This window comes from Elephas maximus, chromosome 1, assembly GCF_024166365.1.
Source record: "Elephas maximus indicus isolate mEleMax1 chromosome 1, mEleMax1 primary haplotype, whole genome shotgun sequence".
In the NCBI taxonomy this organism is placed as follows: Eukaryota; Metazoa; Chordata; class Mammalia; order Proboscidea; family Elephantidae; genus Elephas; species Elephas maximus.
Genome location: NC_064819.1, coordinates 16964013 through 16991752, shown reverse-complemented (window position 1 = coordinate 16991752; position 27740 = coordinate 16964013). Strand labels below are relative to the sequence as shown.

Sequence of the window (27740 nt, the reverse complement as noted above, 5' to 3'; positions counted from 1 at the left end):
CATGAAAAACGAAATATCACCTACAAACGGGCATCAATAAGGCAAAGCACTGATTTCCTGGCAGAAACCATGCAGACAAGAAGGCAATGGGATAACATGTATAAAATCTTGGAAGAAGAGAATTCCTAACCAAGCATCATGTATTTAGCAAAATTATCTTTCAAATATGATAGCAAAATTAGGACATTCCCAGATAAACAGAAATTAAGGGAATTTGTAAAAACCAGACCAACCTTACAAGAAGTATTAAAAGGAGTCTTTCGGACAGAGAACCAACAACATCAGAAAAAAAAAATGAGATTAGGACAGAGAACCCCAACATCCAGATACCAACCCTGATAAAGAATTCTCAAAAGTAAAGCCGCAAAACTGAGAACAGAGAACCAGAGATGTCAATCTGTGAACAATGACAACTTCAAAACAAAAAAGATTAAATGGTGTAGCTGTAGAACTTCCATATGGAGAGGAAGTTAAGATGATATCAGGATATAATACACTGTTTTAAACTTGGGAAGATAAAGGTAAATTTCAGAGTAACCACACCAGAAAAAAAAAATCTACTCACCAAAATAAAGAAGGAAATCAAAAAGACTCAGTAAACACAAAATCAACAACAATGAAGGACATGAAAAGAAAATCCATAAACAAAAATAACTCAGTACAGAAAATTAAGCAAAGAAACCGTTAACACCACGAAAATAAAATAACAAAATGGCAGCAGTAAATTCATACCTATCAGTAATCCCACTGAATGTACATGGTTTAAATGCACCAGTTAGGAGACAGAGAGTGGCAGGATGGATTTCAAAAAAAGGACCCATCAATGTGTTGCCTACAGGAGACTCACTTTAGACACAAAGACATAAGTAGGTTAAAAATTAAAGGATGAAAAAAAAATCAAGCCAACAGTAACCAAAAGACAGCAGGAGTAGCAATAATGATCTCTGATAAAATAGATTTTAAGTCAAAATCCATTATAAGAGAGAAAGAAGGACATTATATAATGATTAATGGGTCAGTCTACAAAGAGGATATAACCATAAAAAATATTCATGCAACCAATGACGGATCTCCAAAATACATAAAACAGACGGTAACATAATTGAAAAGAGAGGTAGGCAGTTCTACAATAATAGTAGGAAACTTTAACACACTACTTTCAATGATGGACAGAACAACTAGAAAGAAACTCAACAAAGACACGAATGATCTAGATAACACAATCAACCAATTCGACCTCACAGGCATACAGCACACACCACCCAATGGCAGCACAGTACATATACTTTTCCAATGCATATGGATTATTCTCTGGAATAGACCATATTTTAGGCCACAAAGCGAGTCTCGATAAACTCAAAAACGTAGAAATGACACGAAGCGTCTTCTCTGATTGTAACGCTTTAAAACTAGAAATCAATAACAGAAAGAAAAAGGGAAGAAATCAAGTGCATGGAAACTGAGTAACGCCTTGCTTAAAAACTGTTGGGCAATAGGAGAAATTAAAAATGAAATTAAAATATTTTTAGAATCAAGTAAAATGAAAACATACCAGGAACTTTTGGGATGCAACAAAAGCAGTGTTCAGAGGAGAATTTGTAGCAGTAAATGCACACATCAAAAAAGAAGGGCCAAAATCAGTAGCTTAACCCTACAACCCAAACAGATAGAAAAGGAACAGCAAAAGAAGTCGCACAGTCACCAGAAAAAAGGGAACAAGATCAGAGCAGAAATAAAAGAAAGAGAAAACAGAAAAACAAAGAATCAACAAGACTAGAAGTTGGTTCTTTGAAAGAACCAATAAAATTGACAAAGGAAAAACATGAGAAGGTGCAAATAACCAAAATAGGAAATGAGATGGGTGACATTACAACAGAACCAACTAAAATAAAAAAGATCGTAACAGAATATTATGAAAAATTGTACTCCAACAAATTTGAAAACCTGTTAGAAACGGGCAAATTTCTAGAAACACACTACCTACCTAAACTAACACAAATAAAACCAACACAAATAGAGGTAGAAAATTTGAACAGACCCAAAACAAAAGAAGAAATTGAAGAGGTCATAAAAAAAAACTCCCAACAACAAAAAAAGCCCTGGCCCAGACAGCTTCACTGGAGAAGCCTACCAAGCATTCAGAGGAGAGTTGACACCAAATCTACTGAAACTATTACCATAACATAGAAAAGGAAGGAGTACTCCCTAATTCATTCTATGAAGACAGCATAACCCTAATACCAAAGCCAGGCAAAGACACCACTGAAAAAGAAAATTACAGACACAAATGTAGACACAAAATTTCTCAACAATATTCTAGCCATCAGAGTTCAACAGCATATCAAATATATAATACATCATGATCCACTGTAATTCATACCAAGTGTGTAAAGATGGTTCAACATTAGAAAATCGATCAATGTAATCCACCACATAAATAATAAATAAAAAAAAAATCACATGAGCATCTCAGTCGATACAGAAAAGGCATTTGATAAAATCTAACACCCTTTCCTGATAAAAACTTATCAGCACAATAGGAATAGAAGGGAAATCATTCAACATAATTAAGGCTATATATGCAAAACCAATAACCTACATTATTCTCAGTGGAGAAAGATTGAGAGCATTCTCCTTGAGAACGGAAACAAGAAAAAGATGCCCTTTATCACCACTTAATCAACATTGTACTAGAAGTCCTCGCTAGAACAATAAGGGCAGGAAAGTGAAATAAAGGGTATCCATATTGTTTTTTTTTTTTTTATTATTGGAAAGAAAGAAGTAAAACTATCTTTGTTTGCAGACGGCATGATCCTATGCACAGAATCATGCTAATAGAAGGATTCAGCGAAGTGGCAGGGTACAAGATCAACACACAAAAATCAGTTGGGTTCCTCTACACCAACAAGGAGGACTCTGAAAAGGAAATCAAGAAAGCAGTACCATTTACAGTAGCCCCCAAAAGGATAAAATACCTAGGAATAAACCCAACCAGGGACATAAAAGACTTATACAAGAAAAACTATGAAACACTACCGCAGGCAACTAAAAGAGATCTATGTAAATGGAAAAACATTCCATGCCCATGGATTGGAGACTTAACATTGTGAAAATGTCAGCACTACCAAAGTGATCCACAGATAACAATGCAATCCCGATCCAAATCCCAGCAGCATTCTTTAATGAAATGGAAAAACTAATCTCCAACTTTTATATGGAAAACAAAATTAAAAATGCATAACGATAGAAGATAAATTAGGTAACTGGGACCCCCTGAAAATTAAATGCTTACGTTTATCAAAAGACATTTACCAAGAGAGTAAAAAAGAGAACCTATGGACTAGGAAAAAAACTTTGGCAATGACATCTGACGAGGACCTAATCTCTAAAATACATAGAAAACTTCAGCAACTCAACAATAAAAAGACAAACGATCCAATCAAAAAATGGGCAAAGGACACGAACAGGCACTTCACTGAAGAGGACATTCAGGCGACTAACAAACACGTGAAGAGATGCTTGTGATCATTAGCCCTTACAGAGTTGCAAATCAAAACTACAGTGAGATACCATCTCACCCCAGAAAAATGGCAATGATCAAAAAAACAGAAAACAACAAATGCTGGGGAGGAATTGGAACTCTTATATACTGTTGGTGGGATTGTACAATGGTACAACCACTATGGAAAACAATATGGTGCTTCCTCAAAAAGCTAGAAGTAGAAATTCCTTAAGATCCAGCAACCCTACTCCTAGAGATATAAAAGCAGTGACACGAATAGACATGTGCACACCCATGTTCATTACAGCATTATTCACGATAGGAAAAACATCAAAACCTGAGTGACCATCAGTGGATGAATGGATAAACAAATTGTGGTACATGCATACAATGGAATACTACATAACTCTAAAAGAATAATGAGATGTCCACAAAACATAACATAGATGAATCTGGAGGACATTATACTGAGTGAAATACGTCAATCACAAAAAGACAAACATTGTATGGTTGCACTAGTATAAAAAGGCAAGGATAGATATACACAAAGAAAGCAATGTTCTTTGATGGTTACCAGGGATGGGAAGGAGAAGAAGGGGGAGTCATTTTCTAGATAATAGACACTTGTTATTTTTGGTGATAGGAAAGGCAGTGCCCAATATGGGTGAAGTCAGCACAGCTTGACCAAGGTAAATAAGGACACTAAGAAGTATATGAGAAAAATGGACAGTTTCAGCAAATACTATAACATACAATTTTGCAACAACAGTAAAAACAACCAAAAATATGTGTGTGGGCCATAATCTCAGGGACAGCTTAGTCAACTGGCATAAATATAATGTTCTGCATCTAAGTTTGTTGAGTAGTGTCTGGGATCTTAAAAGCTTGTGAGTGGCCATCTAAGATACAACTATTGGTCTCTACTCATATGAAGCAAAAGAGAATGAAGGAAATCAAAGGCTCAAAGAAGAAACTAGTCCACGGGACTAATAGCCCATGTGAACCACAACCTCTTCAAACTTGAGACCAGATGCGCTAGATGGTGCCCAGGTACCACTGTCTACCGTTCTGACCAGGGACACAATAGAAGGTACTGGATAGATTGAGAGAAAAATGTAGAACAAAACTCAAATTTCTAAAAAAGGCCTGACCTACTAGACCAATAGAGACTAGAGAAACCACTGAGACTATCACCCTAAGATACCCTTTGAACTTCGAATTAAAACTTTTTCTGGAGGTCACCTTTCAGCCAAATAATAGACTGGCTTATAAAATAAACGATCACACGTGAATAATGTGCTCCCTTAAACAATTAACTATATGAGACCAAATAGTAAACATTTACCCAAAAGCAAAGATGAGAAGGCAAGGAGGGGAAGGGAAGCTAGATCAATGGAAACAGAACAAACAGTGGAAATAATGAGAATGCTGATGTGTTGTAAAAATTGTAACCAATAGCATGGAACAACTCATATAAAAATTGTTAAAGGGGAACCTAATTTGCTGTGTAAACTTTCACCTAAAACACAATAAAATATTATTGTAAAAAAAAAAAAAAACAAAGAGTTTAGGGATATTTTTGATTTAAGGTTTAAAGATTATCTCAGGGGATTAGTTTCAGGGGTTCATCCAGCCTCCATGGCTCCAGAAAGTCAGGAGTTCCTGGGAATTTGAGGTTTTCTGTTCTGTATTTTTCCCCTTTTGATCAGGATTCATCTGTGGAGCCTTTGATCAAAATGTTTGGTGATGATAGCTGGGCACCATCTAGTTCTTCTGGTCTCATGGCAAAGGAGGCAGTTGTTCATGGAGGCGATTAGCCGCACATTGTGGACTTGCTTTTCCTTTATCCAGTTAACATTTGTCAAAAGGAAGTAATTCATTGTCAACTTAGTCAAGTCTTAGCTATGTTAACTAGAGCAAGTTAATCTCTCTAAGCTTCTGTCTTCATTACCTGCAAAATAGTGATAATACTCTTACAGGGTTATTGAAAAGATTAAATTAGAAAATGCTTATCACGTACTTTGCATGGGCTTGTTACACAGTAACCTTTGAAATATTTTAATCTCATTTTGCCATTCCTGAGCACTTTTACATTTAAAGCAGTTATGAATTTAGAAAAATGACTGTCCTTCCATTCTGTAATTGTAGTCTTGGATTATATCAGTGGAGTGATAAAGTAGTTCGAAAAGTGGAGAGATCATGGGATGTTCGGGATAACAAGAGAGTCCATCACACTGTGTATCTCCTGGTAACACCTCGTGTTGTTGTAAGTATTAGGGAAAATTTTTTCGTATCATGAGCCATCTGTTCTTTTCCTTCATTCTAGTCCTTTCCTTGCTAATCATTATTGTTTAAGAACTTGTTATTACAGAGCCTGACAGTAGGAAAACTAATATAAAGCCGGTACACTGAAGCTACAGGCCAAGAGAAGTATGAGGAAATGGAAATTTGGCAGTAATTCTCATGGCCCCATCCTACCCATTGCTTTAAGCCAGCACTTTTTAGAATCACTGGTCCTCCTGTATTAGCATTATTGCCAGTTGTTTCACTTGAGATTCCTTTCATCCCCTAACTTAATGACAGAATTAGCCTGCTTTTCTCTTCCCCTTCCTTGACTACACACAGCTCTCTGCCTTCTGACGTTTTGAACTGCTCTTGGGATATTTGCAGTCTCTGCAAGTCTTTTTATAAAGGACAGAAAATCAAATAAGCAGAATTATGTTCTATTAAGCAACTTTTTTCTCTACAAGGACTTACCTGTAATAAGAACAGTTTATATCTGCACTAAAGTCATTGTTGATAACAGGATGTATAATTGACAGCCATACTAGTCTAACTTTTTTGAAATATATGTAACTTAGAGTGAAAGTCTTCAAATAGAGGATAACATATTGAGACATAGCAGTTTACTAGCAAAGAGGAATATGACAGCATCAAAATATTTAATTATACTAAAAACTTTTTAAAAGAAGTTCTCTCTTCTCACCAAAGTAATTTTTTAATGTCTATTATATCCATTGTGATAAAGATTTTCCCGTTATGTTATGGTACTTTTATGGGGTTCTGTCTGTTTTCTGATTCTTAGGATGAAGCACGAAAGCACTTTAACTGTCCAATTCTGGAGGGAATGGAACTTGAAAATCAAGGTGGTATGGGCACTGAGCTCAACCATTGGGAAAAGCGGTTATTAGAGGTCAGTTTATTTTAAAAGTGTACTGAAATTTTTTTTCTTTAACAAATGTAATTCATACTCATGGTAAAAGTTATTCGAATAGTATAATAGGTTATAAAATAAAAAGATAAAAGGCCCTTTTCCCCTTCAGTTCTCCAGGCCCCGTTTCTGTTTAAGTTTTTCGTATCCCCTTCCAGAAATGCGTTGTGCGTGTATGTATAATTTTTTTTTAGAAACCACACAAATGGGTTTGTACATTTATACAACTTTTTACACTAAATAAAGTATCTTAGACATCTTTCTAACACAGTGCAAGCACTTCTGCTATAATGAAATCTATGCTTTCCTGAAAAATTCATTCTTCAAAACCGGACACTAAAAATAACCAGACCTATGAGGAAAAAACAAGTAACCAGAGTATAAAAAAACAATAAGTCATAACAAAAATACTATCGCAGTGTAAAAAGACATCAAATTTCCAATAAGTAAAGCCGTGTATTTACTCTAGGATTTCTTTACTGTAAAAAACAACAAGAAGCAAGAGTTAACTTGACAGGGAGCTGTAAATCTCAATAATGGAGACAAGGATGAGATGCACAAAGATTAGGGAGAATGATGCAGTAAAGGACTTCCGAGATAGAGAGGAAGAACATGAAGTGAACAGGCATCGTGTGCAGTACATTATTTCTTTGTTGTTTTCTGTGTTTAGCTGTATTAGTGCACTTTGTGTTTAGCTACTTTTATTTCATGGTGCTAAATATTAAAACGGCTGGGAAAAATCATTATGAATGAATGTGGTCCGTTGTTATACTGTTGTCATTCCATTATTTACCAATCTCACATGAACTCATTCACATTGCAGAAACACATGCTTCAACAAAATAGACTGTGTACTTGGATCTACATACTCATTTTTTTTTTCAACAACTACATACAATATAATACTATGTAGTATGGCTATAACATACAGTTAATACTATGTAGTATTATACTACACACTGCGTAATACATAGTTGTTAAGAAACAACCATGTTTTAAATTTTTTATCACAAACAATGCTCAGATGAGCAACTACTCCAGTTATCTCCAATGCCTTCTAGTGGGTGGTCTTATGTTCCCCTAAACAATCAAACTCACAAGACCTGAACAGGCCATGCTGGCAAAAGTTTCACTTAGAAGGATACTGAACAGGAAGCACAGCATGCTAGCAGGGCAGGTCAGACATCTCTGTGTTCCACACAGCAGTCCCTGTGCCTCTCCCCCTCCCCCTCCAGCTCAAGGGCAAGGGTACACCACCGCCACAGATGAGGGTAGGAACCACCCTGGCTTACAAGTGCCGTATCCCAAATGGGAACCAGTACGTTTTTTAATAGCTCCACAGGCATAGTTTCCAGTTCCTTGCAAGGGGCATGCCCCTAAGAATCACGGCACACAGGGGAGTGCCAGACTGTGGCTTCCCAAAAGGTATTTCCAGTAAATCCACTCCAGAGACATATCAGGGGATCTTTTTTCCGTAAGTATTTTTACCTGGTAACTCAGCTGACATTCCACATGATTAGGTTTCCAGGGGGATAGAGTTAGAAAGTTGGCATAGGGTCAGTTTTGTTTATAGAGAAAGAGAAAGAATAAATTCCTGGAAATGGCATTTCTGAATCAAAAGGCCCGTACATTTTTTTATTTTTAAAGGTATGTTTAGATAATTAGATGATAATTAGATAGTTGCAGCATACATGCACGATGACCAAAATTGGTCAAATTGTGAAAGAAATGAAATTAATCCTTGTGCTGACTTAGGTTAGCAGATATAGCTCTGAACCACTGTGCCACCAGGGCTCCTGTTCTTACCTAGGTGACTGCAGAGTACCAGTGCTGGGAACTTACGGAAGAAATATACATTTAATTCTGCCTTGGGAATTTCAGTTTATTTTCCCTAACAATTTTCTCAAGTGATCCCCTCCGGAAAGTTGTGGATTGGCCAGAAATGAAAATGTATGTACCTTATTTAAGAATACAACATGAGAGTGGTAATTACACCAATATCCTCTTTTCTCTGACATGAACTTTGTGTCCTTAAACTATAAAAAAAAGGGATGTGTTAAAAGTACTTGAGATGACCATTCACTGTTCAAGATAAAGATTTGAATAATCAGAGCTGCCCAAAGATAGAATAAGCTTTCATAAGAAGTAGTGAACTCTCCCTCGCTAGATGACCTCATGGTAGGAATTTCATGATGTAAATATAATATGGATAGTAGACCTTGATGATTTTTTGGGTCCCTTGTGTGAATTCTGAGATCCTATGAACCTATCATACTTCTTTTACATATTACTGTATATTTCTGTGATCATAAAGTTGAGGGTTGTGAAACCGTTTTCTGTGTAATTCAGGCAAGTTTTCCCCTGGTATTATCTGTCTCAGCCACCCACTTTCCTCTGCTTAGAGACTGTAGTATTTTTACAGTATTTCTATTTCCATATATGTCAATCTTCATTTTCATTACCGAGTTCTAAATGCCAGTTGCCTACCACCCTAGAGAAATAGTATGCAATGGAGACATTTGAGGAAGAAAATAGATTTCACTTTGAGCGTCAGTCTTGTCTCTTTAAAGAAGGCTTATGTATTTCACCATGTTTAAGTGAATGTTCTGTCAACTTCTCACACTTAAGGTGATTGAAATATGTGTCAGAGAAACCATAGCTGTTACTGGGAGTAGCAAGGCTCTAGTTCAGTCTTCTAATTATAATCTGTTGGTGCTTTTCAGAATGAAGCAATGACTGGCTCTCACACCCAGAACCGAGTCCTCTCTCGAATCACTCTGGCGTTAATGGAGGACACTGGGTAAGGCAGCCGTGAGAATATTACATGAATTGTTGATTAAGAATAATTGAATATTAAGATTATGATTTAAGAAAATGCTGACATTTTGCCCTGAAGCAAAACGAATTTGTTAGTTCTCTGAATTTTGTTCAGCCACCTGTGGATTTTCCATACCGGCTGCATTTATTCATTCGATAAATATTTGGGCCCCTGAGATCCAGTAGTGAGTAGAACAAAATCCCTGACATTATGAGATTTATTTCTAATAAAGAAAGGCCATGCTAATATAAAAAAAGACTATTATAAATAATCTTTAAAATTGTAAATGAAACTGATGATGAATAGATTCCTGGTTTTTAAAGGAGTAGAATTTTCTGGTAAAGCAGTGGAACCACTGTTTTTAAATGAAATCGTTTACAGAACCCCCTCTTACCAAACAAATAAAATCAGAGCAGTCAAAGTCGAAGTATTTTTATCCTCTTGTGGTCCTTCAGGCATTTGAAGATGGAATCAAATTTGAGAATCAGTAGTAGAGGTGTTATATTTACCATGGAAATTAATGATACTGCCTTAACTTTTCGAGGGGGCCAAAGACGTATAAGGATTTAAAAATACAGAGGTCATCGTTGACCCTGAGCGTCTTGAATGGGAAAGGAAGATATAGGGCAGAAAGGATATCATTAATACAGCTTTGACCCTTAGAATCAAGATAGGCAGGATCCAGAGAATAGACAAAGGAATTAGCTTGAAAGGGAGGGGGCATACCCTCTGCATTAACTCAGGAAGAAAAGAGTGGGAGGCAGAATGCATGTCATCCTGTACACGGAGGCAGGAAGTTGAGGAAATTCAGAAATGATGGTTTCCATGTCTCTGAATTTCAAGACAAAACCATTGGCTGAGGGAGAGAGAAGGGCAGGGGTTGGATATAGCTAAATATCTCATAGCCATTGTTTTACGGCAGAGAATTTGTAAGAGTCATCTACTTTCTTAATTTTCCCTTAACCCAAAGGAAAACATTAAGGAAAAATGTACGATTCTTCTCCTTAGCGAAGGAATTTGGGCAGTTTTCTACCTTTTGGAGGTATCCCTGAGTGGCACAAACGGTTAAGCGCTACTAACTGAGGTTGGTGGATCGAATTCACCCAGAGGTATCTCGGAGGAAAGGCCTGGTGATCTCCTTCCAAAAGGTCATATCTATTGAAAACTCTGTGACGTGCAGTACTACTCTGAAACGCGTGGAGTTGCCATGAGTTGCAATCCACTCCATGGTAATTGGTTTGGTTTTCTGGATACGTTTAGGAATTAGAGGATAGTACCATGACAACCCATTAGTATGCCCTGCTTTGAGGTTGAAAGTTATTTTCTATAAGTGATAACAATTTTTTGAAGACAAGATGGACTTCACCATCTTGGGGATATTATTCTTTTTTAATGTTTTATCATGAAAATTTACCAATATATACAAAAATAGTAGTATAATACAATGCATATAATACAATGAACCCCCATGTACCTATAACTTGAATTCAGCAAATATTAAGATGTGGCCACGTTTACTTCATTGCTTTTGTCCTATTCTGTCCCTCAGATCGCAGACGTCAAGCCATTTCACCCCTGTATATTCCAGTATGAGTCTCTGAAAAGTTTGGACATTGTCTTTGTATGTACAATATCAGTAACAAAATTAATAATAACTTCCTGATATCTTCTGCTACGCAGTTCATGATCAAATATCCCCTTTATCGTCTTTTTAAAGTTGGTTTTTTTAAATCAGGTTAGGCCAGGTCTTTTAATCTGAGCAGTACCTGCACACCTCCTCCGGCCTTTTTTATGACACTGATTTATTACTGAACCAGGTCAGTTGTCATATAGCCCGTTGCCATTGAGTTGATTCCAACTCACATATACCAAACCAAACCTGTTGCTATTGAGTCGATTCTGACTCATAGTGACCCTATAGGACACAGTAGAACTGCTCCGTAGGGTTTCCAAGGAGTGGCTGCTGGGTTCCAAACTGCCGACATGTTGGTTAGCAGTCGTAGCTCTTAGCTACTACGCCACCAGGGTTTCTGACTATATATAAAATGTCCCAAATTGTGGATTTCCTTGTGTGTTTTTTTGTTCTACAATTCCGTGTACTTCTTGTAAATAGAAGTTAGCTCTAGATGCTCGATTAGATTCAGATTTTGTTTGTTTGTTTGCAGAATAACTTTATAGGTGATGCCTAGTACATGCAATATCTACTTTTCCCACTTTAGCAATTAATAGGTTTGGATGGTTACTTGCATTTCAAAGTACCCTTTCAACCTTTTATGTGATTGTTTCATCCATTAATTATTGCTCAAGTAAATTAATTCTTTAGGGGTTGCACAATGACAGTTTTCTATTATTCTTTCCACTTTCATTACCTGGAATTCTGTGAAGAATTTTTCATTATAAACCAGGTCTATTTAGTAACCCTGAGTTATAGTTTGAATTATGAATTCTTTCCTTTTAATTGCCACGTTTTTGAATAAGGAGTTTATGGCCAAGGTACTTCTAGTCATGTCTGATGGTTTTGTGTGTATGTGTTTGTTTTTGATGGGAAGTATGTTCTTTCTTTCTTTTATAGTATTATGAACTCAGCTTTTCATATGCTTTAGACAGCTACATTCATTATTCTTTTTGATGCCCCATTTTATCGAATGGGAGTCTTTTTCTTTATTGGCTCCTGAGATTTTTTTTTTTTAAGTTATCGTGCTTTCTACAAATCAAGTCAGTCTCTCATACAAAAAGTTATACACACCTTACTATGAACTTCCAGCTGCTCTCCTCCTAATGAGACAGTACATTCCTCCTTTCCACCCTGTAGTCCCTATGTCCATTCAACCAGCTCCTGTCCCCCCTTCCTTCTCGTCATGCCACCAGACAGGAGTTGCCCACATAGACTCAAGTGTCCACTTGAGCCAAGAAGCTCACTTATCACCAGTATCATTGTCTGTCTTAAAATCCAGTCCAGTCCCTGCCTGTAGAGTTGGCTATGGGAATGGTTCCAATTTTGGGCTAACAGAGGGTCGGGAGACCATGACTGTCAGGGTCCCTCCAGTCTCAGTCACACTATTAAGCCTTGTCTTTTTACGAGAATTTGAGATCTGCATCCCACTGTTCTCCTGCCCTGGCAGGGATTCTCTGTTGTGCTCCCTGTCAGGGCAGTGATCAGTGGTAGCCAGGCACCATCTAGTTCTTCCAGTCTCAGACTGATGGAGCCTCTGGTTTATATGGCCCTTTCTGTCTCTTAAGCTCATCTTTACCATATGTCTTTGGTGTTCTTCATTCTCCTTTGCTCCAGGTAGGTTGAGACCAATTGATGCATCTTAGATGGCCGCTTGCTAGCATTTAAGACCCCAGATGCCTCTCACCAAAGTGGGATGCAGAACATTTTCTTAATACATTTTGTTATGCCAGTTGACCTAGATGTCCCCTGAGACCATGGTCCCCAGGTCCCCGTCCCTGCTACTCTGGCCTTCAAAGCATTTGGTTGTATTCAGGAAACATTGCATTGGCTTTAGTCCAGTTGTACTGACTTCCCCTGTGTTGTGTGTTGCCCTTCCCTTCACCTAAAATAATTTTTCGTCTACTATCCCTCTCCCTCCCTCTCCACCTGAGTGACCATCAAAGAATATTTTCCTCTGTGTTTAAATTTTATCTAGAGTCCTTATAATAGTGGTCTCATACAATATTTGTCCTTTTGCAACTAATTTCATTCAGCATAATGTCTTCCAGTTTCCTCCATGTTATGAAATGTTTCACAGATTCATCGTTGTTCTTAATCGTTGCGTCGTATTCCGTTGTGTGAACATACCATAAGTTATTTATCCATTCATCTGTTGATGGGCACTTAGGTAGTTTCCATCTTTTTGCTATTATGAACAGTGCTGCATTGAACATGGGTGTGCATATATCTGTTCATGTCAAGGCTCTTATTTCTCTAGGATATATTCCAAGAAGTGGAATTGCTGGGTCATATGGTAGTTCCATTTCTGGCTTTTTAAGGAAGCGCCAAATCAATTTCCAAAATGGTTGTACCATTTTACATTCCCACCAGCACTGTAGAGGTGTTCCAGTCTCTCTACCTCTCTAACATTTATTATTTTCTGTTTTCGGAATTAATGCCAGCCTTGTTGGGATGAGATGGAATGTCATTGTAGTTTTGATTTGCATTTCTCTAATGGCTAATGATCATGAGCATTTCCTCATGTATCTGTTAGCAGCCTGAATGTCTTCTTTAGTGAAGTGTCTTCATATCTTTTGCCCATTTTTTAGTTGGGTTATTTGTCTTTTTGTAGTTAAGTATTTGCAGCATCATGTAGATTTTAGAGATCAGGAGCTGATCAGAAATGTCATAGCTAAAAACTTTTTCCCAGTCTGTAGGTAATCTTTTTACTCTTTTGGTGAATCCTTTGGATGGGCATAGGTGTTTGATTTTTAGGAGCTCCCAGTTATCTAGTTTTTCTTCTGCGTTGTTAATAATGTTTTATATAGTGTTTATGCCATGTATTAGGGCTCCTAACGTTGTCCCTATTTTTTCTTCATGATCTTCATCATTTTAGATTTTATATTTAGGTCTTTGATCCATTTTGAGCTCATTTTTGTGCATGGTGTGAGGTATGGGTATTGTTTCATTTTTTGCAGATAGATATCCAGTTATGCCAGCACCGTTTGTTAAAACGACTGTGTTTTTCCCGTTTAAATGTTTTGGGGCCTTTGTCAAATGTCAGCTGCTCTTATGGGGATGGATTTATGTCTAGATTCTCAATTCTGTTCCATTGGTCTATGTATCTGTTGTTGTACCAGTACCAGGCTATTTGACTATTGTGGCAGTATAATAGGTTCTAAAATTAGGTAGAACGAGGCCTCCCACTTTGTTCTTCTTCTTCAGTAATGCTTTACTTTTCCGGAGCCTCTTGCCCTTCCATATGAAGTTGGCAGTTTGTTTCTCATTCCTACTCTTTTTTGATTGTTGTTTGCTTGACATATTTTTTTCCATCCTCTGAGTTTTAGTTTGCTTGTATCTTTAAGTCTGTGTGTCTGTCTCTTGTAGGCAGCATATAGACAGATGGTGTTTTTTTTTTTTATCCATTCTGCAACTGCTTGTCTCTGTATTGGTGCATTTAGTCCAATTGCATTCAGCATGATTATGGTTAGGTATGCGTTTAGTGCTGTCATTTTGACGTCTCTTTTTGTGTGTTGTTGACAGTTTATTTTTTCCCTTTAATTTTTTGTGCTGAGTAGTTTTTCTTTGTAAATTGTATGTTCCTCTTTTTCATTGTTGTTAATTTTGTTTTTGCTGAGTCTTTATGTTTTTCTTGTATTTTATTTTGATGTGTAGGATTGTTAGTCTCCTTTGTGGTTACTTTATTATGTACCCCTATTTTTCCAAGTTTAAACCTAATTTTTATCTCCCTATATTGCCTTTGTTTTCTCTCCAGATGAAAGATCTATGCCTACTTTATTTACTCCTTCTTTATTAATAGATTTAATGTTGTCATCTTTTACATAATAACATCGCCATTTCCTTGGTTTGAGCGTTTTTTAAAATCTTTATTTATTTTTGTGATTTCCCTATCTGGGTTGATATCTAGTTGCTCTGTCCTGTGTTCTAGTGTTGGGTTGATATCTGATATTATTGATTTTCTAACCAGAGAATTCCCTTTAGTATTTCTTGTAGTTTTGGTTTGGTTTTTGCAAGTTCCCTAAACTTCTTTTTATCTGGAAATGTCCTAATTTTGCCTTCATATCTGAGAGAGAGTTTTGCTGGATATATGATTCTTGGCTGGCAGTTCTTTTCCTTCAGTACCTTATATATGTCATACCATTGCCTTCTTGCCTGCATGGTTTCTGCTGAGTAGTCCAAGCTTATTCTTATTGACTCTCCTTTGTGGATGACTTTTTGTTTATCCCTGGCTGCTCTTTAAATTTTCTCTTTATCTTTGGTTTTGGCTAGTTTGGTTATAATATGTCTTGGTGACTTTATTTTGGGATCAACCTTGTATGGGGTTGGATAAGTATCTTGGATAGCTAACTTATCTTTCACGATATCAGGGATGTTTTCTGCCAACAAATCTTCAATAATTTTCTCTGTGTTTTATGTTGTCCTGTCCTGTTCTGGTTCTCCAGTCACTCGTAGCTTATTCGTAATAGAATCCCACATGATTCTTAGAGTTTCTTCATTTTTTAAAATCCTTTTATCTGATTTTTCTTCAAATCCATTGTTGCCAAGTGTTTTATCTTCAAGCTTGCTAATTCTGAGTTCCATTTCCTCAATTCTGCTCCACTTACTTTCTACTGAGTTGTGTAATTCTGAAATTTTATTGTTAATCTTCTGAATTTCTGATTGCTGTCTCTCTATGGATTCTTGCAGCTTATTAAATTTTTCATTATGTTCTTGCATAACCTTCTTTAATTTCCCCAACTGCTTCGCCTATGTGTTCCTTGGCTTGTTCTACATTTTGCCTGATCTCATTCCTGATGTTTTGAAGAGTTCTGTATATTAATCTTTTGTATTGTACATCTGGTAATTCCAGGAGTATATCTTCATCTGGGAGATTTTTTGATTCTTTGTTTTGGGAGTTTGTTGACTCGATCCTGGTCTGCGTCTTTATGTGATTTGTTATCGACTCTTGTCTCCAAGCCTTCTATAAGTTATTGTATTAATTTATTTTATATTTGCTCACCGTGTCCTAGGTTCTTGCTTTATTTTGTTTTGATATACCCACATAGGCTACTAGAGTGAGCTAACTTGATTACTGGAGCCTTTGAAGCACTAATGCTCTGTTACCAGATGGCTAGAGCTGTTACCAGGTATATAAGCCTAGGAGTCCATTCACTATTCTTGTATAGATTCAGGTCAGTTGTCCATGTAGTTGGTCACCTAGTGTGTGGTACAGGCTCTCACCTGCGATCTTAGAGGAGCAGTGGTGATTGGTGTATGCATAGGTTTCTGGTTGTAGCAGGGGGTCACACTCTGAGGAAGACAGGGGGCTGACAACCTTCCCCTGAGTGTCTGTGAGGAAGGTGCATCTCTGTTTTCTACAGTGCGCTGGTTGATGGGCTCTGCAGCCGTACCATAGGCATCCGGTGCTTTTAACTATAGGAATGGGAGGCACCACTTCTCCTTGGACCCCTGTTGTGGGTGTCTAGGTGATGTGGGTGGAGCCACCAGTCCTCAGGCCCCTGCTGTGGGTAGGTGAGGACCCTGTTTAATAGGGAGAGTGGTGTCAAACGTTAAAAACTCGCCTTCCTACCGCATAGCTGAAACAGATATACTCAGACCTAAAGGACATTCACCCTTGCAATATGACAGCTAGATTCTATCTTCTGTACTGGGGCTACCTGGGTCCATGCAGGGATGAAAACCTTTCAATGGTTGGGGGCCGCTTGTGCCTAGACAGGAACCACTTCTGCTCTACGTTTCTAGATTAAGGGAGCTGGCAGATTATTTTCCCCGTTTGTTAATTTTTTCCTTCTCCAAGTCCAGGAGAATGGCTCATGGAGCACAGCAGGACCTATCTCAGGCCCATAGAAATCAACTATTAGTGAAGCTGGCTGGGGCAGAGGGAGGAGTGATCAGATAAATGGGAGTGAATTCTTTCAAAAGGAGGAGCTATTAGATCTGCACTGTAAATTAGATAAAATCACTTATCATGTGCCGGAGCACTGTTTTATCTCAGATTCTCGAGGCATGCATAGATTCTGTGTGCTGGCTCGGCCCTACTGCAGTCTTGCCAGGGAATCAGAGCTGCGCCATCTCACTTGCCTTCTTTCACTGAAGCTGCCACGTCTCGAATGCCACCACCAGGTCCGCTGCAGTCATGCCAGGGCATCAGGACTGCACCACTTCGCTTGCCTTCTTTCGCTGAAGCAGCTGCATCGCATATGCTACCACCAGCCCTGCTGTGGTCGCACCTGGGGTTTGGGGCTGAGGTGCTCCCGCGGAGTCAGGTCCAGCAACTCCTCACTGCTCCTGCTCTGTCTCTCCCTCCCCCTGTCACTTTGTCCGATTTCCTAACTTTGTCTTTGATATTCAGGTTTCCTAGCTTGTCATATATATAATCAAGTCACTTGTTTTTTCAGGTCTTTGTTGTAAGAGGGACCACCGGAAGCATCTGACTAATCTGCTGTCTTGGCCCTGCCTCTCTTGAGTTGTTTTGACAAGACTTAGTTCTTTGATAACTTCCTTGCTTTCTGGTATGATAAGATGTAGCAGGCCGGTGAGCACATGCCCTATCCCAGACCTGGGGATCAGCCAATCTTTCATGGTACACTGGTTCCTCTTGATGGAGAGTAGTGCTTAGAAACCACAGTCTAGGCACTATATTCATGGCCACTGGGTTGTCATTGCTTCTAATCCTTTCAGTGAGCAAAGTTACAAAATTCATACTTTTGAAAAGCAAAAAAAAAAATTAAAACCTTCGATTCCTTCTAGTGCTGTTATAACTGTCTTCCCCTTTGTCCCTGAATAAGTAATGGACAGGGTGGAATGGTCCTGCTGTCTTGTTTTAATGACTCAGAGCCTTTAGCCGTTTTGAGATTAATGCCATTTTTTTTTAAGGCACCCGTAAGAAATGCAGGCACTGTGGGGCGTGAGGATCACTAATGAAGTCATGGCACTGGTGAAGTTTAATGCATTTTTCCTTTTTCTGAGAAAACACAGCAGCAACATGGGCCAGATGTTACTAAATATCTGATAAATTTTTTTAACTGTAGACATGGAAATTAATTTTTATAAATCTGCAACTTGTAGCTTAACAAAGTTGTTCTCGTGGTAAATGGGAGAGCATGATTCGTCCGCCCAGAAACCTAGGAGTCATCCTTGCCAGCTCCTTCTCCCCACCTCTCGCATCCAATCAGTCACAAATTTTGTTGATTTATGGTCATTATTGTTTTTTTGTTTTTTTTTATTGTATATATGTCCCTTTTTCTGGATAATTCATTTAAGTGGCATCATATAATATGTGGTGTTTTGTGACTGGCTTCTTTTACTTGGAATAATGTTTATGTATTCATCTGTTGATGGACATTGGGTTGTTTTTACTTTTTGGCTATTATAAATATCTTTTTTTTTTTTTCTTCCAAAAGGTTTTTGGCTATAAACACTTATTTGCAACTTTCTGTACGGACATGTGTTTTTACTTCTCTTGGGTATATACCAAGGAGTGGAATTGCTGGGTCGTGTGGTAACTCTATATTTAATCCTTTGAGAAACTGCCAGAACATTTTGCCAAGTGTCTGCACCATTTTACATTTCAACGAGCAGTGTAAGAGGGTTCTGATAACTCCATGCCCTTGTGATTTCATCCATAATACTTGTTATTATCAGACTTCTTGATTCTAGCCATTCTAATTGTGTGAAGTGGTATCTCATTGTGACTTTGACATTTCTCTGATGATTATTAATGTCAGATATCTCTTCATGTGCTTATTGGCCACCATATATATTCCTTGGAGAAATGTCTATTCAGATCCCTTGCCCATTTTTTAATTGGGTTATTTTCTTTTTATTATGGAGTTGCAAGAGTTCTTTATAGACATACTAGATAATAGACCCTTGTCAGATACATGTTTGCAAATATTTTCACTCATTCTATGGGTTGTCTTTTCATTTTCTTGGTGGTTTCCTTTGAAGCACAAAAGATTCTTAATTTTGATGAAGACCAATTTATCTGTTTTCTTTTTCGTTGCTCATTCTTTTGGTGTCATTTAAGAATCTGTTGCCAAATCCGAGATCATGAAGATTTACTCCTATGTTTTCTTTTATACTTAGAATTTAATCGTTTTAGCTTGTAAATTTAAATCTTTGATCCATCTTTTATACATAGATTGTATTGGAGTTAATTTCCCGTATGGTAGGAGGTAGGTCTAATTTCATTCTTTTGCATGTGACTATCCAGTTGTTCCGTCACTATTTCTTATTATTTTATTGTGCGTTATATGAAGGTTTAGAGAGCAAATTAGTTTCTCATTAAATAATTAATACACATACTGTTCTGTAACGTTGGTTGCCACACCCTGACGTGTCAACATTCTCCCGTTCTCAACCTTGTATTCCCCCTTACCAGCTTTCCTGTCCCCTCCTGCCATTTTTCTTTCACCCATTAAGTCTGTCAGGCCAGTAAGTCTGGTCTTTTTTTGTGAGTTAGAATTTTGTTCTACATTTTTCTCCAGCTCTGTCTGGGACCCTCTATTGTGATCCTTGTCAGAGCAGTTAGTGATAGTAGCTGGGTACCATCTAGTTGTGCTGCACTCAGTCTGGTGGAGGCTTGGTAGTTGTGGTCTATTAGCTCTTTGGGCTAATCTTTCCCTTGTGTCTTTGGTTTTCTTCATTCTCTCTCGCTCTGGATGGGGTGGAAGTATTTTAGATGGCTGCTTACAAGCTTTTAAGATGGTAATGGCCAAAGTAGGACATAGAACATTTTCCTTAGAAATGTTACGCCAGTTGAGCTAGGTGTCCTCTTTTATTATAATAGTTTTATTAAAATATAATTCATAAATCATACTCTTCACCCATTTAAAGTATATAGTTCAATGCTTTTTAATATATTCACAGAGTTTTGCAACCATCCATACAATCCATTTTGGAACATTTTTATCAGCTCAAAAAGAAACTCCATACTCCTTAGCCATCACTCCTAAACACTCCACATCCTTGTCAACACTTGTTATTTTCAGTTTGTTATTTTATCTAATAGTTTTTTAATGGATCCCTCAGGACTTTCTACATACAATGTCATATCATCTGCAAATAGAGATAGTTGCACGTGAATGACTTTAACAAACAGAAATTTTTTCTCTCACAGTCTAGGAGGCTAGAAGTCTGAATCAGGGCACCAGCTCCGGGGGAAGGCTTTCTCTCTCTCTCAACTCTGGGGGAATGTTCTTTTCATCAATCCTCCCCTGGGTATAGGAGTTTTTCAGCGCATGGACCCTGGGTCCAAAGACGCACTCCTCACCTGGCTTTCTTTCTTGGTGGTAGGAAGTCCCTGTCCTCTCTATTTGCTTCTCTCTTTTATATCTCAAAAAAGATTGACTGAAGATGCAACCTAATCCTGTAGATTGTGTCCTGCCTCATTAACATAACTGCCTCTAATCCTGCCTCATTAGCATAGAGGTTAGGATTTACAACACATAGGTTAATTACATCAGATCACAAAATGGTGGAGACCCACACAATACTGGGAATCATGACCTAGCCAAGTTGACACATATTTGACAGGCGGTGGGGGGAGACACAATTCAATCCATGACGTATTGTATACTTCTCTTGAGTCAGTTTCAGTAGTTTGTGTCTGTCTTAGTTTCCTAAGGTTGCCATAACAAAATATCACAAAGTGGGTAACTTTAAAGAGCAGAAATTTATTTGCTCATAGCTCTGGAAGCTAGAAGTCCAACTGCATAGTGTTGACAGGACCATACTCTCTCTTTGTCTGTTCTAGGGGAAGATCCTTCCTTCTTTCAGTTTCTAGTAACTCCATGTATTTCTTGTTGTTTGTTGGCTTGCAGATGTTGTCTTCCCCTTTGTTTGACCTGCCTCCTTATTTGTTCTCCTCTTTTTTAAGAAGGAGCCTTGGTGACCCAGTGGTTAAGCGTTTACCCGCTAACCAAGAGGTCGGCAGCTGAAATCCACTAGCTACTCCTTGGAAACCCTACAGTTCTACTCTGTCCTATAGGGTCACTATGAGTTGGAATCAACTCAATGGCAATGGGTTTTTTCGGTTTATTTCATAATCCTATATAACCACAGTTACGTAGGATTAGGACCCACCCTACTTCATGTGAATTCATTAACTTAAACTGATACTATCTCCAAAGAACTGCTGTACTTCCCAAACAAGGTCACATTCACAGGTAAAGTTGGACTTCAGCATATCTTTTGGGGGGACATAATTCAGTTCATAACAATGTCTTTCTAGGAATTTTTCCATTTCATCTCAGTTATCTAGTTTGTTGGTGTACAGTTGTTCATAGAATTCCTTTATAATCCTTTTTATTTCTGTAGAGTCAGTAGTAATGTCCCCTTTTTCATTTCTGAGTCTAGTAATTTGAGCCTTCTGTTTTACTTTCTAGGCCAATCTAGCTAAAGTTTTGTGAATTTTCCCTCTGCAATTTGGGAGACATCATGGATTGGTGTATGACTCTCACCTGCAAATCTAAAGGGCAGGAGACAGGCTGACTAGCTTTGATGGCAGAACACAGAATAAGTGGGGGGTTGGGCAGCTTACACTCCCAAAATTTACTAAAGCAAAAGAATGAGTGTTTCCCTTCAGGAGTGGGGAAGAGAGAGAAAACTCATACATGCTACTGCTTTCTTCTCTTACATCTTACATCCTGTCCAAAAGAGTTGCCTAGAAGGGGAGGGAAAAACTGTCAATTTTGTTGCTTCAAAGAACTCGCTTTTGGTTTCATTTATGTATCTCTATTCTCTATTTCATTGATTACTATTTGAATCTTAATTATCTTCATTCTTGCTTTAGGTTTAGTTTTCCCTTCTTTTTCTTGTGTCTTAGGGTGCAAAGTTTTGGTTATTGACTTGTGATCTTCTTACTATAGGCATTTACAGCTGTAAATTATACTCTACGCACTGCTTCAGCCAGATCCTGTAAGTTTTGGTATGTTATGTCCTCACTGTCATTCATCTCAGAGTATTTTCTGATTTCCCTTTTGATTCCTTCTTTGATCCATTGGTTATTTAGAAGCGTATTATTTAATTTCCACATATGCGTGAGTTTCTCAAATTTTTTCTTACTCTTGATTTCTAATTTCATTCCATTGTGGTCAGAAAACAGACTTTGTATTATTTCTGTCCTTTTAAATTTACTGAGGTTTGTTTTATGGCCTAGCATATGGTCTGTTCTGGAGAATGTTGAGAAGAATATATATTCTGTTGTTGGTAGGAGTGTTCTATAGATATCTGTTATGTTTACTTGGTTTATAGTGTTGTCTAAGTCTTCTGTTTCCTCATTGATCTTTCTAGTTATTCTTTACATTATCGAAAGTGAGATATTAAAGTCTGCAACCATTATTGTTGAAAAGTATATTTTCCCATCATTTATGTCAGTTTTTGCTTTATGTATTTTGGTGCTTTGTTATTAGATGCGTATATGTTTATGATTGTTCTATCTTCCCGATCAGTCAATCTTTTTGTTATAAAATGTCCATCTTTATCTCTAGTAATATGTTTTGTTTTAAAGTCTGTTTTGTCTGATATCAGTGTAGCTACTCTAGCTTTCTTGTGGTTGCTGCTTGCATGAGATAACCTTTTCCATCCATTTATTTTCAATCTATTTGTATCTGTGAATCTAAAGTATGGCTCTTATAGACAGCATATAGTTGGATCACATTTTTTTATCCAGTCTGACCATCTCTCCCTTTTGATTGGATTATTTAATTCGTTTATGTTTATTACTGATACAGCCAAATTTTTACCTACCATTTTACTTTTTGTTTTCTGTGTGTCTCATGTTATTTGTTCCTCTATTTTTCCTTTACCTCCTTGTTTTACATTAAGCAAATATTTTCTAATGTAGTGTTTTAATTTCTTTAAAGAGTTTTTCACTGTTTTTTTTTTTTACTTAGTAGCTGCTCTAGGGTTTAGCATATACACTTTACCTTATCTGAATCAACTTCAGATTTATACTAGGTTTAATCCCAGTTGTATATGGAAATATTACTCTTGCATAGCTCTGTTCCCCTTTCTCTCTTTTGATGGTGTTATATATATATCTATTAATGTTATAAACTCAACAGTGAATTGTTATAATTATTACTTTACCATCTGTAGTAATTTTCTGAGCCCAGCACAACTTTGTTCCCACCCACCTCCTTTGTGCTTTGGCAAGCTACAAATATATGACACATTTATATATGTTATACCCCAACAGTACATTATATGCATATTTTTACATTTTTTTTTTAAGTCAGTTAAGAGAAGAAAGGAGAAAAAAATATGCATTTCTGCTGTCTTTTATAATTACCTTTACTGGTGCTCTTTGTTTTTTTTGTGTGTAGGTTTGAATTAGTGTCTGGAATCACTTGTTTTCAGCCTGAAGAAATTCCATTGGTATTCCTTAGTAAGGCAGGCCTACCAGCAACACATTTTCTCAGTTTTTGTTTATGTGGGAAATCACTTATCCTTCATATTTGAAAGATAGTTTTGAAGATATACAAATGACATATATGCACGTGGAAAGATGCTGAACATTATTAAGGAAATGCAAGTCAGAACCACAGTGAGACACCATTTCACACCTACTAGGCTGGCTAGAATCAAAAAGCCTAATAATGCAAGTGTTGGTGAGGATCTGGAGAAATCAGGACCCTCAGAGTCTACTATTGGGAATGCAAAATGGTACAGCCATTTTTCAAAACAGCTTGGCAGTTTCTCAAAGGATTAAACATGAAGTTACCATATGACCCAGCAATCCCATACCTAGGTATATACACAAAAGAAATGAAACCATATGTCCACACAAAAACTTGTACACAAATGTTCATAGCAGCATTGTCCGTAATAGCCCAAAGATGAAAACAACCCAAGTGTGCATCAGCGTTAAACGCATAAACAAATGATTGCACATCTGTACAATGGAATATTGTTCTGATGTAGAAAAGGAGCAAAGTCATGGTACCTGCCACAACTTGGATGAACCCTGAAAACATTATACTAAGTGAAAGGAGCCAGACACAAAAGACCACATATTATATGATTCCATTTATATGAAATGTTAAGAATGGGCAAATCCATAGAGACAAAAAATAGATTAGTTCTTGCCAAAGGCTAGTGAGGTTGCGGGGAGGTACGGAGTGATGAAAATGTCCTGAAAATAGGTAGTGTTGTTGGTTGTACAACCTTGTGAATATACTAAAAACCACTGAATTGGTTTTAAATGCTTGCTTCAAAATGATGAATTTTATATTATGTTAATTACATTTCAAGTTTTCAAAAGGGTTAAGTTTTATGGTAGGTGAATTATCTCATTTTTTTTATAAAAGTGAACAGACATTGAAATCACACCCTCTAGATTCAAATCCCAGTTTTGACGTTTACTAGCTTGTGACCATGGGTAGTTTACATAACCTTTTTGGGCCTAATTTCCCTCATCTTTAAAATGAGGATAAATGTAGTACCTACCCCATAGAGAATTTTATGAGGTTTAAACGAGTTAATATATATAAGCTCCTTAGAACAGTGCTTCACACATTTTAAGTGCCAGTTAAGTCTTAGCTGTTTCATATGAAACTGAACCAAAGTCTCAAAAACAGTATTTACCTTTTCTACCTACAATGCAATCTTTTATTCTATTTTATTGGTTTTTAAAATGAGAGAGAAAGAAATGCTGATCAACACTCACTCAGTTGATTTCACAACTCACTGATGCCAGAAAAAAGATATTCCTTTGCTCCGTCAGCTAACTTGTGCTTGTCCTTCTGGGTTTAGCTTAACGTTGCTTCCTCAGCAAATCTTTCCTGATTCCCTTGACTAGTTTAGGTTTCCCTATTAATACTCTCCTCTGGAAACCCTGGAAACCCTGCTGGCATAGTGGTTAAGTAGTACAGCTGCTAACCAAGAGGTCAGCAGTTAGAATCTGCCAGGTGCTCCTTGGAAACTCTATGGGGCAGTTCTACCCTGTCCTATAGGGTCGCTATGAGTCAGAATTGACTCAATGGCAGTGGGTTTTGTTTTTGGTTTTTATTAGCCTTATACTTCTCTTTTGTAGCATTCTTCACACTTGTGATGCTCTAATATCTTTCTTCTTCACTAGATTATAAACTTCACGAGGGCAGGAGTTTTGTCTGTTTATTTACTGCTGTATCCTTAGCGTTTAGCAAAGTGCTTGACACGTACCGTAAGTGTTGACTGATAGTTCAGGAGGAGCTGCAAAGAACAGGCATCAGGAACATCTCAAGAAATGTAGCTGGAGTACCTTGCTGGTGACTGAGTAACACCCTGCTGTTACTACACTTTGCACTCCACAACTTAAACTAGATGGGGTAATTCCCAAGACACCTTAATTACATTTTATCCGTAGGAAGAAAGACTTCCTAACCTAGGCACTGCACTGCTAACATAATTGCTAGTACACAAATTATGGGCACCTGTTACTCTCTGGGAAACCCTGGTGGCATAGTGGTCAAGAGCTACAGCTGCTCACCAAAAGGTCTGCAGTTCGAATCCACCAGGCGCTCCTTAGAAGCCCTACGGGGCAGTTCTACTCTGCCTTATAAGGTCACTATGAGTCGGACTCAACTCGATGGCAGTGGGTTTGGGTTTGGTTTTGGCTACTCTCTGAGAAGAGACTGGTGGTACAGTGGTTAAGCATTCAGTTGCTAACTAAAAGGTCAGTGGTTTCAACCCACTCCCATTGAGTCAATTCCAACTCATAGTGACTCTCTAGGGTTTCCAAGGCTGTAAAGCTTTACGGAAGCAGACTGCCACATCTTTCTCCTGCGGAGCCGCTGTGGTTTCAAACCGCTGACCTTTTTTTTAGCAGTCGATTGTTTTAACCACTGTGCCACCAGGTTAGCTAATTAATGTAACTCACGTTGTACCTGCAGACTTCACAGGCATTTTGGTATTGAAGCTCCTGGATTTTTTTCCTCAGTTTCTATCTGAGCAAGAGAGTTCTGCTGTTTGAAAGGAGAGGTTTGGAAGATGCTGTATCACCTCTTTCTGCTTTTGTTTGATTCTGTGGGAAGGTGACTGGAGCAGAGGGAATGGTACTTGTCATTCCTCCAGCCTTTGAGCTGATGTGATAACCGTTTTGCTAATGCCTAAACTGGCAAGATCTAATACAGAAACTATTTTGTCAAATTTTTAACTTTTGCAAACTGATCGTGCCAGTAAGAAAAAATTAATAAAAGTAGGCTCACTGCCTTTGATTAAATTTGTCAGTTAATTAAACCAATGTCTGCCTGTTTTTCTTTTTCTGAAATTAGATCATTATAAAAGTGTTCGGCATTGTATCCATTCTTTATCATAATGATGTAACATTTATTCACAAACAAAGCCTGTATTTGATAGAATGTCAGAAACTCAAGGTTAGAGGAAAAGGAAACTAGAACAACTCAGTCAGCTTTAGGAAAAGGCCAGCTACCAGTAATTCCACTGTTTCTTCCTCGGCTTCCTCCCTTCTCTCTTTCACCCATTCTCTTCCTATTTCTTCAGCCCGTATTCTTCTTGCCTCACACTTAAACCACTTTCTACTCTGTGGCTTCTGTTATCTTTGAAAATTACAATTGAAATATGTGGGATTTTTTTCCTCATATGTGAGTACCCTGATCATAAGACAAAGTGACCCAGTCCCTGCTACGATGATCCCTGTGCAGCCCGGGCTTTGTAAATGCTCACCTGTGCTCATGGTCACCAAAGGCTTTTTTAAGGTCCTAGTTTGCTCAATACTGAGATGTGTAATTGGTTTGGTGGAGTTGTTTTGAAAATAGCAGTAACGGAACGTGCTGTGTTTGGATTATTTCCGCAGCTGGTATAAAGCTAATTACAGCATGGCCGAGAAGTTAGACTGGGGCCGAGGCATGGGCTGTGACTTTGCCACGAAGAGCTGTAAATTCTGGATTGATCGGCAGAGACGGAAGTAAGAATGCATTCTTTACAGCATCACTGATGAAACACTTCATGTCTGATTTTATTCTTCACTCTGAGCCTAAAACATCAACTATTTTTTTTAAAAGGTGGCCTGACTAGTTCAGTTAAAAAGTATGTAGAAAACCATCTGCAGATGCTTGATAATCATATCATAATAAGTAGCTACAGTATTGTTTTTAATCATATACTAAAAGAATCCACAATGCAGGGCTCAGAGTCATGGACATTTCTGTTTAGTTTATAATTCATAAGTATATATATTTTGCAAAATGTTTGCATACTCTTACCATTTTCGTCAGAGAGTGGACACATAGGCACAGATGCAACTGTTGATTCAGTATCTGGGGAATATGAAGGTACTTTTGAATAAAACTAAAAGCGAACCAAATCTGTTGCCGTTGACTCATAGCAACCCTATAAGACAGATTAGAACTGCCCCATAGGGTTTCCAAGGAGAGGCTGGTAGATTTGAACTGCCAACATTTTGGTTAGCAGCCAAGGTCTTAACCACTCTGCCACCAGGGCTTGAATAGTGGTTCTCAAATACGAATGCATACCAGAATCACCTAGCGAGCTTTTTAAAAGTAGAGTCTCCAAATTTGAGTATATATAT

The 27740-nt window shown here is 37.7% G+C and overlaps 1 protein-coding gene across 3 annotated transcripts in view; it reads left to right on the top strand.

Annotated features, from left to right (window-relative positions):
* The window catches only part of LMLN (leishmanolysin like peptidase), a 107448-nt gene that overhangs the window by 42701 nt on the left and 37007 nt on the right, over window positions 1-27740 (top strand). For 2 of the 3 annotated variants that reach the window (XM_049878966.1, XM_049878976.1), the window contains exons 9-12: window positions 5651-5768; window positions 6588-6695; window positions 9437-9513; window positions 27006-27116. In XM_049878966.1, coding sequence (XP_049734923.1) covers window positions 5651-5768; window positions 6588-6695; window positions 9437-9513; window positions 27006-27116 — 414 coding nt within the window. The remainder of the gene's footprint in view (window positions 1-5650; window positions 5769-6587; window positions 6696-9436; window positions 9514-27005; window positions 27117-27740) is intronic. The other variant, XM_049878985.1, reaches the window with a different exon arrangement.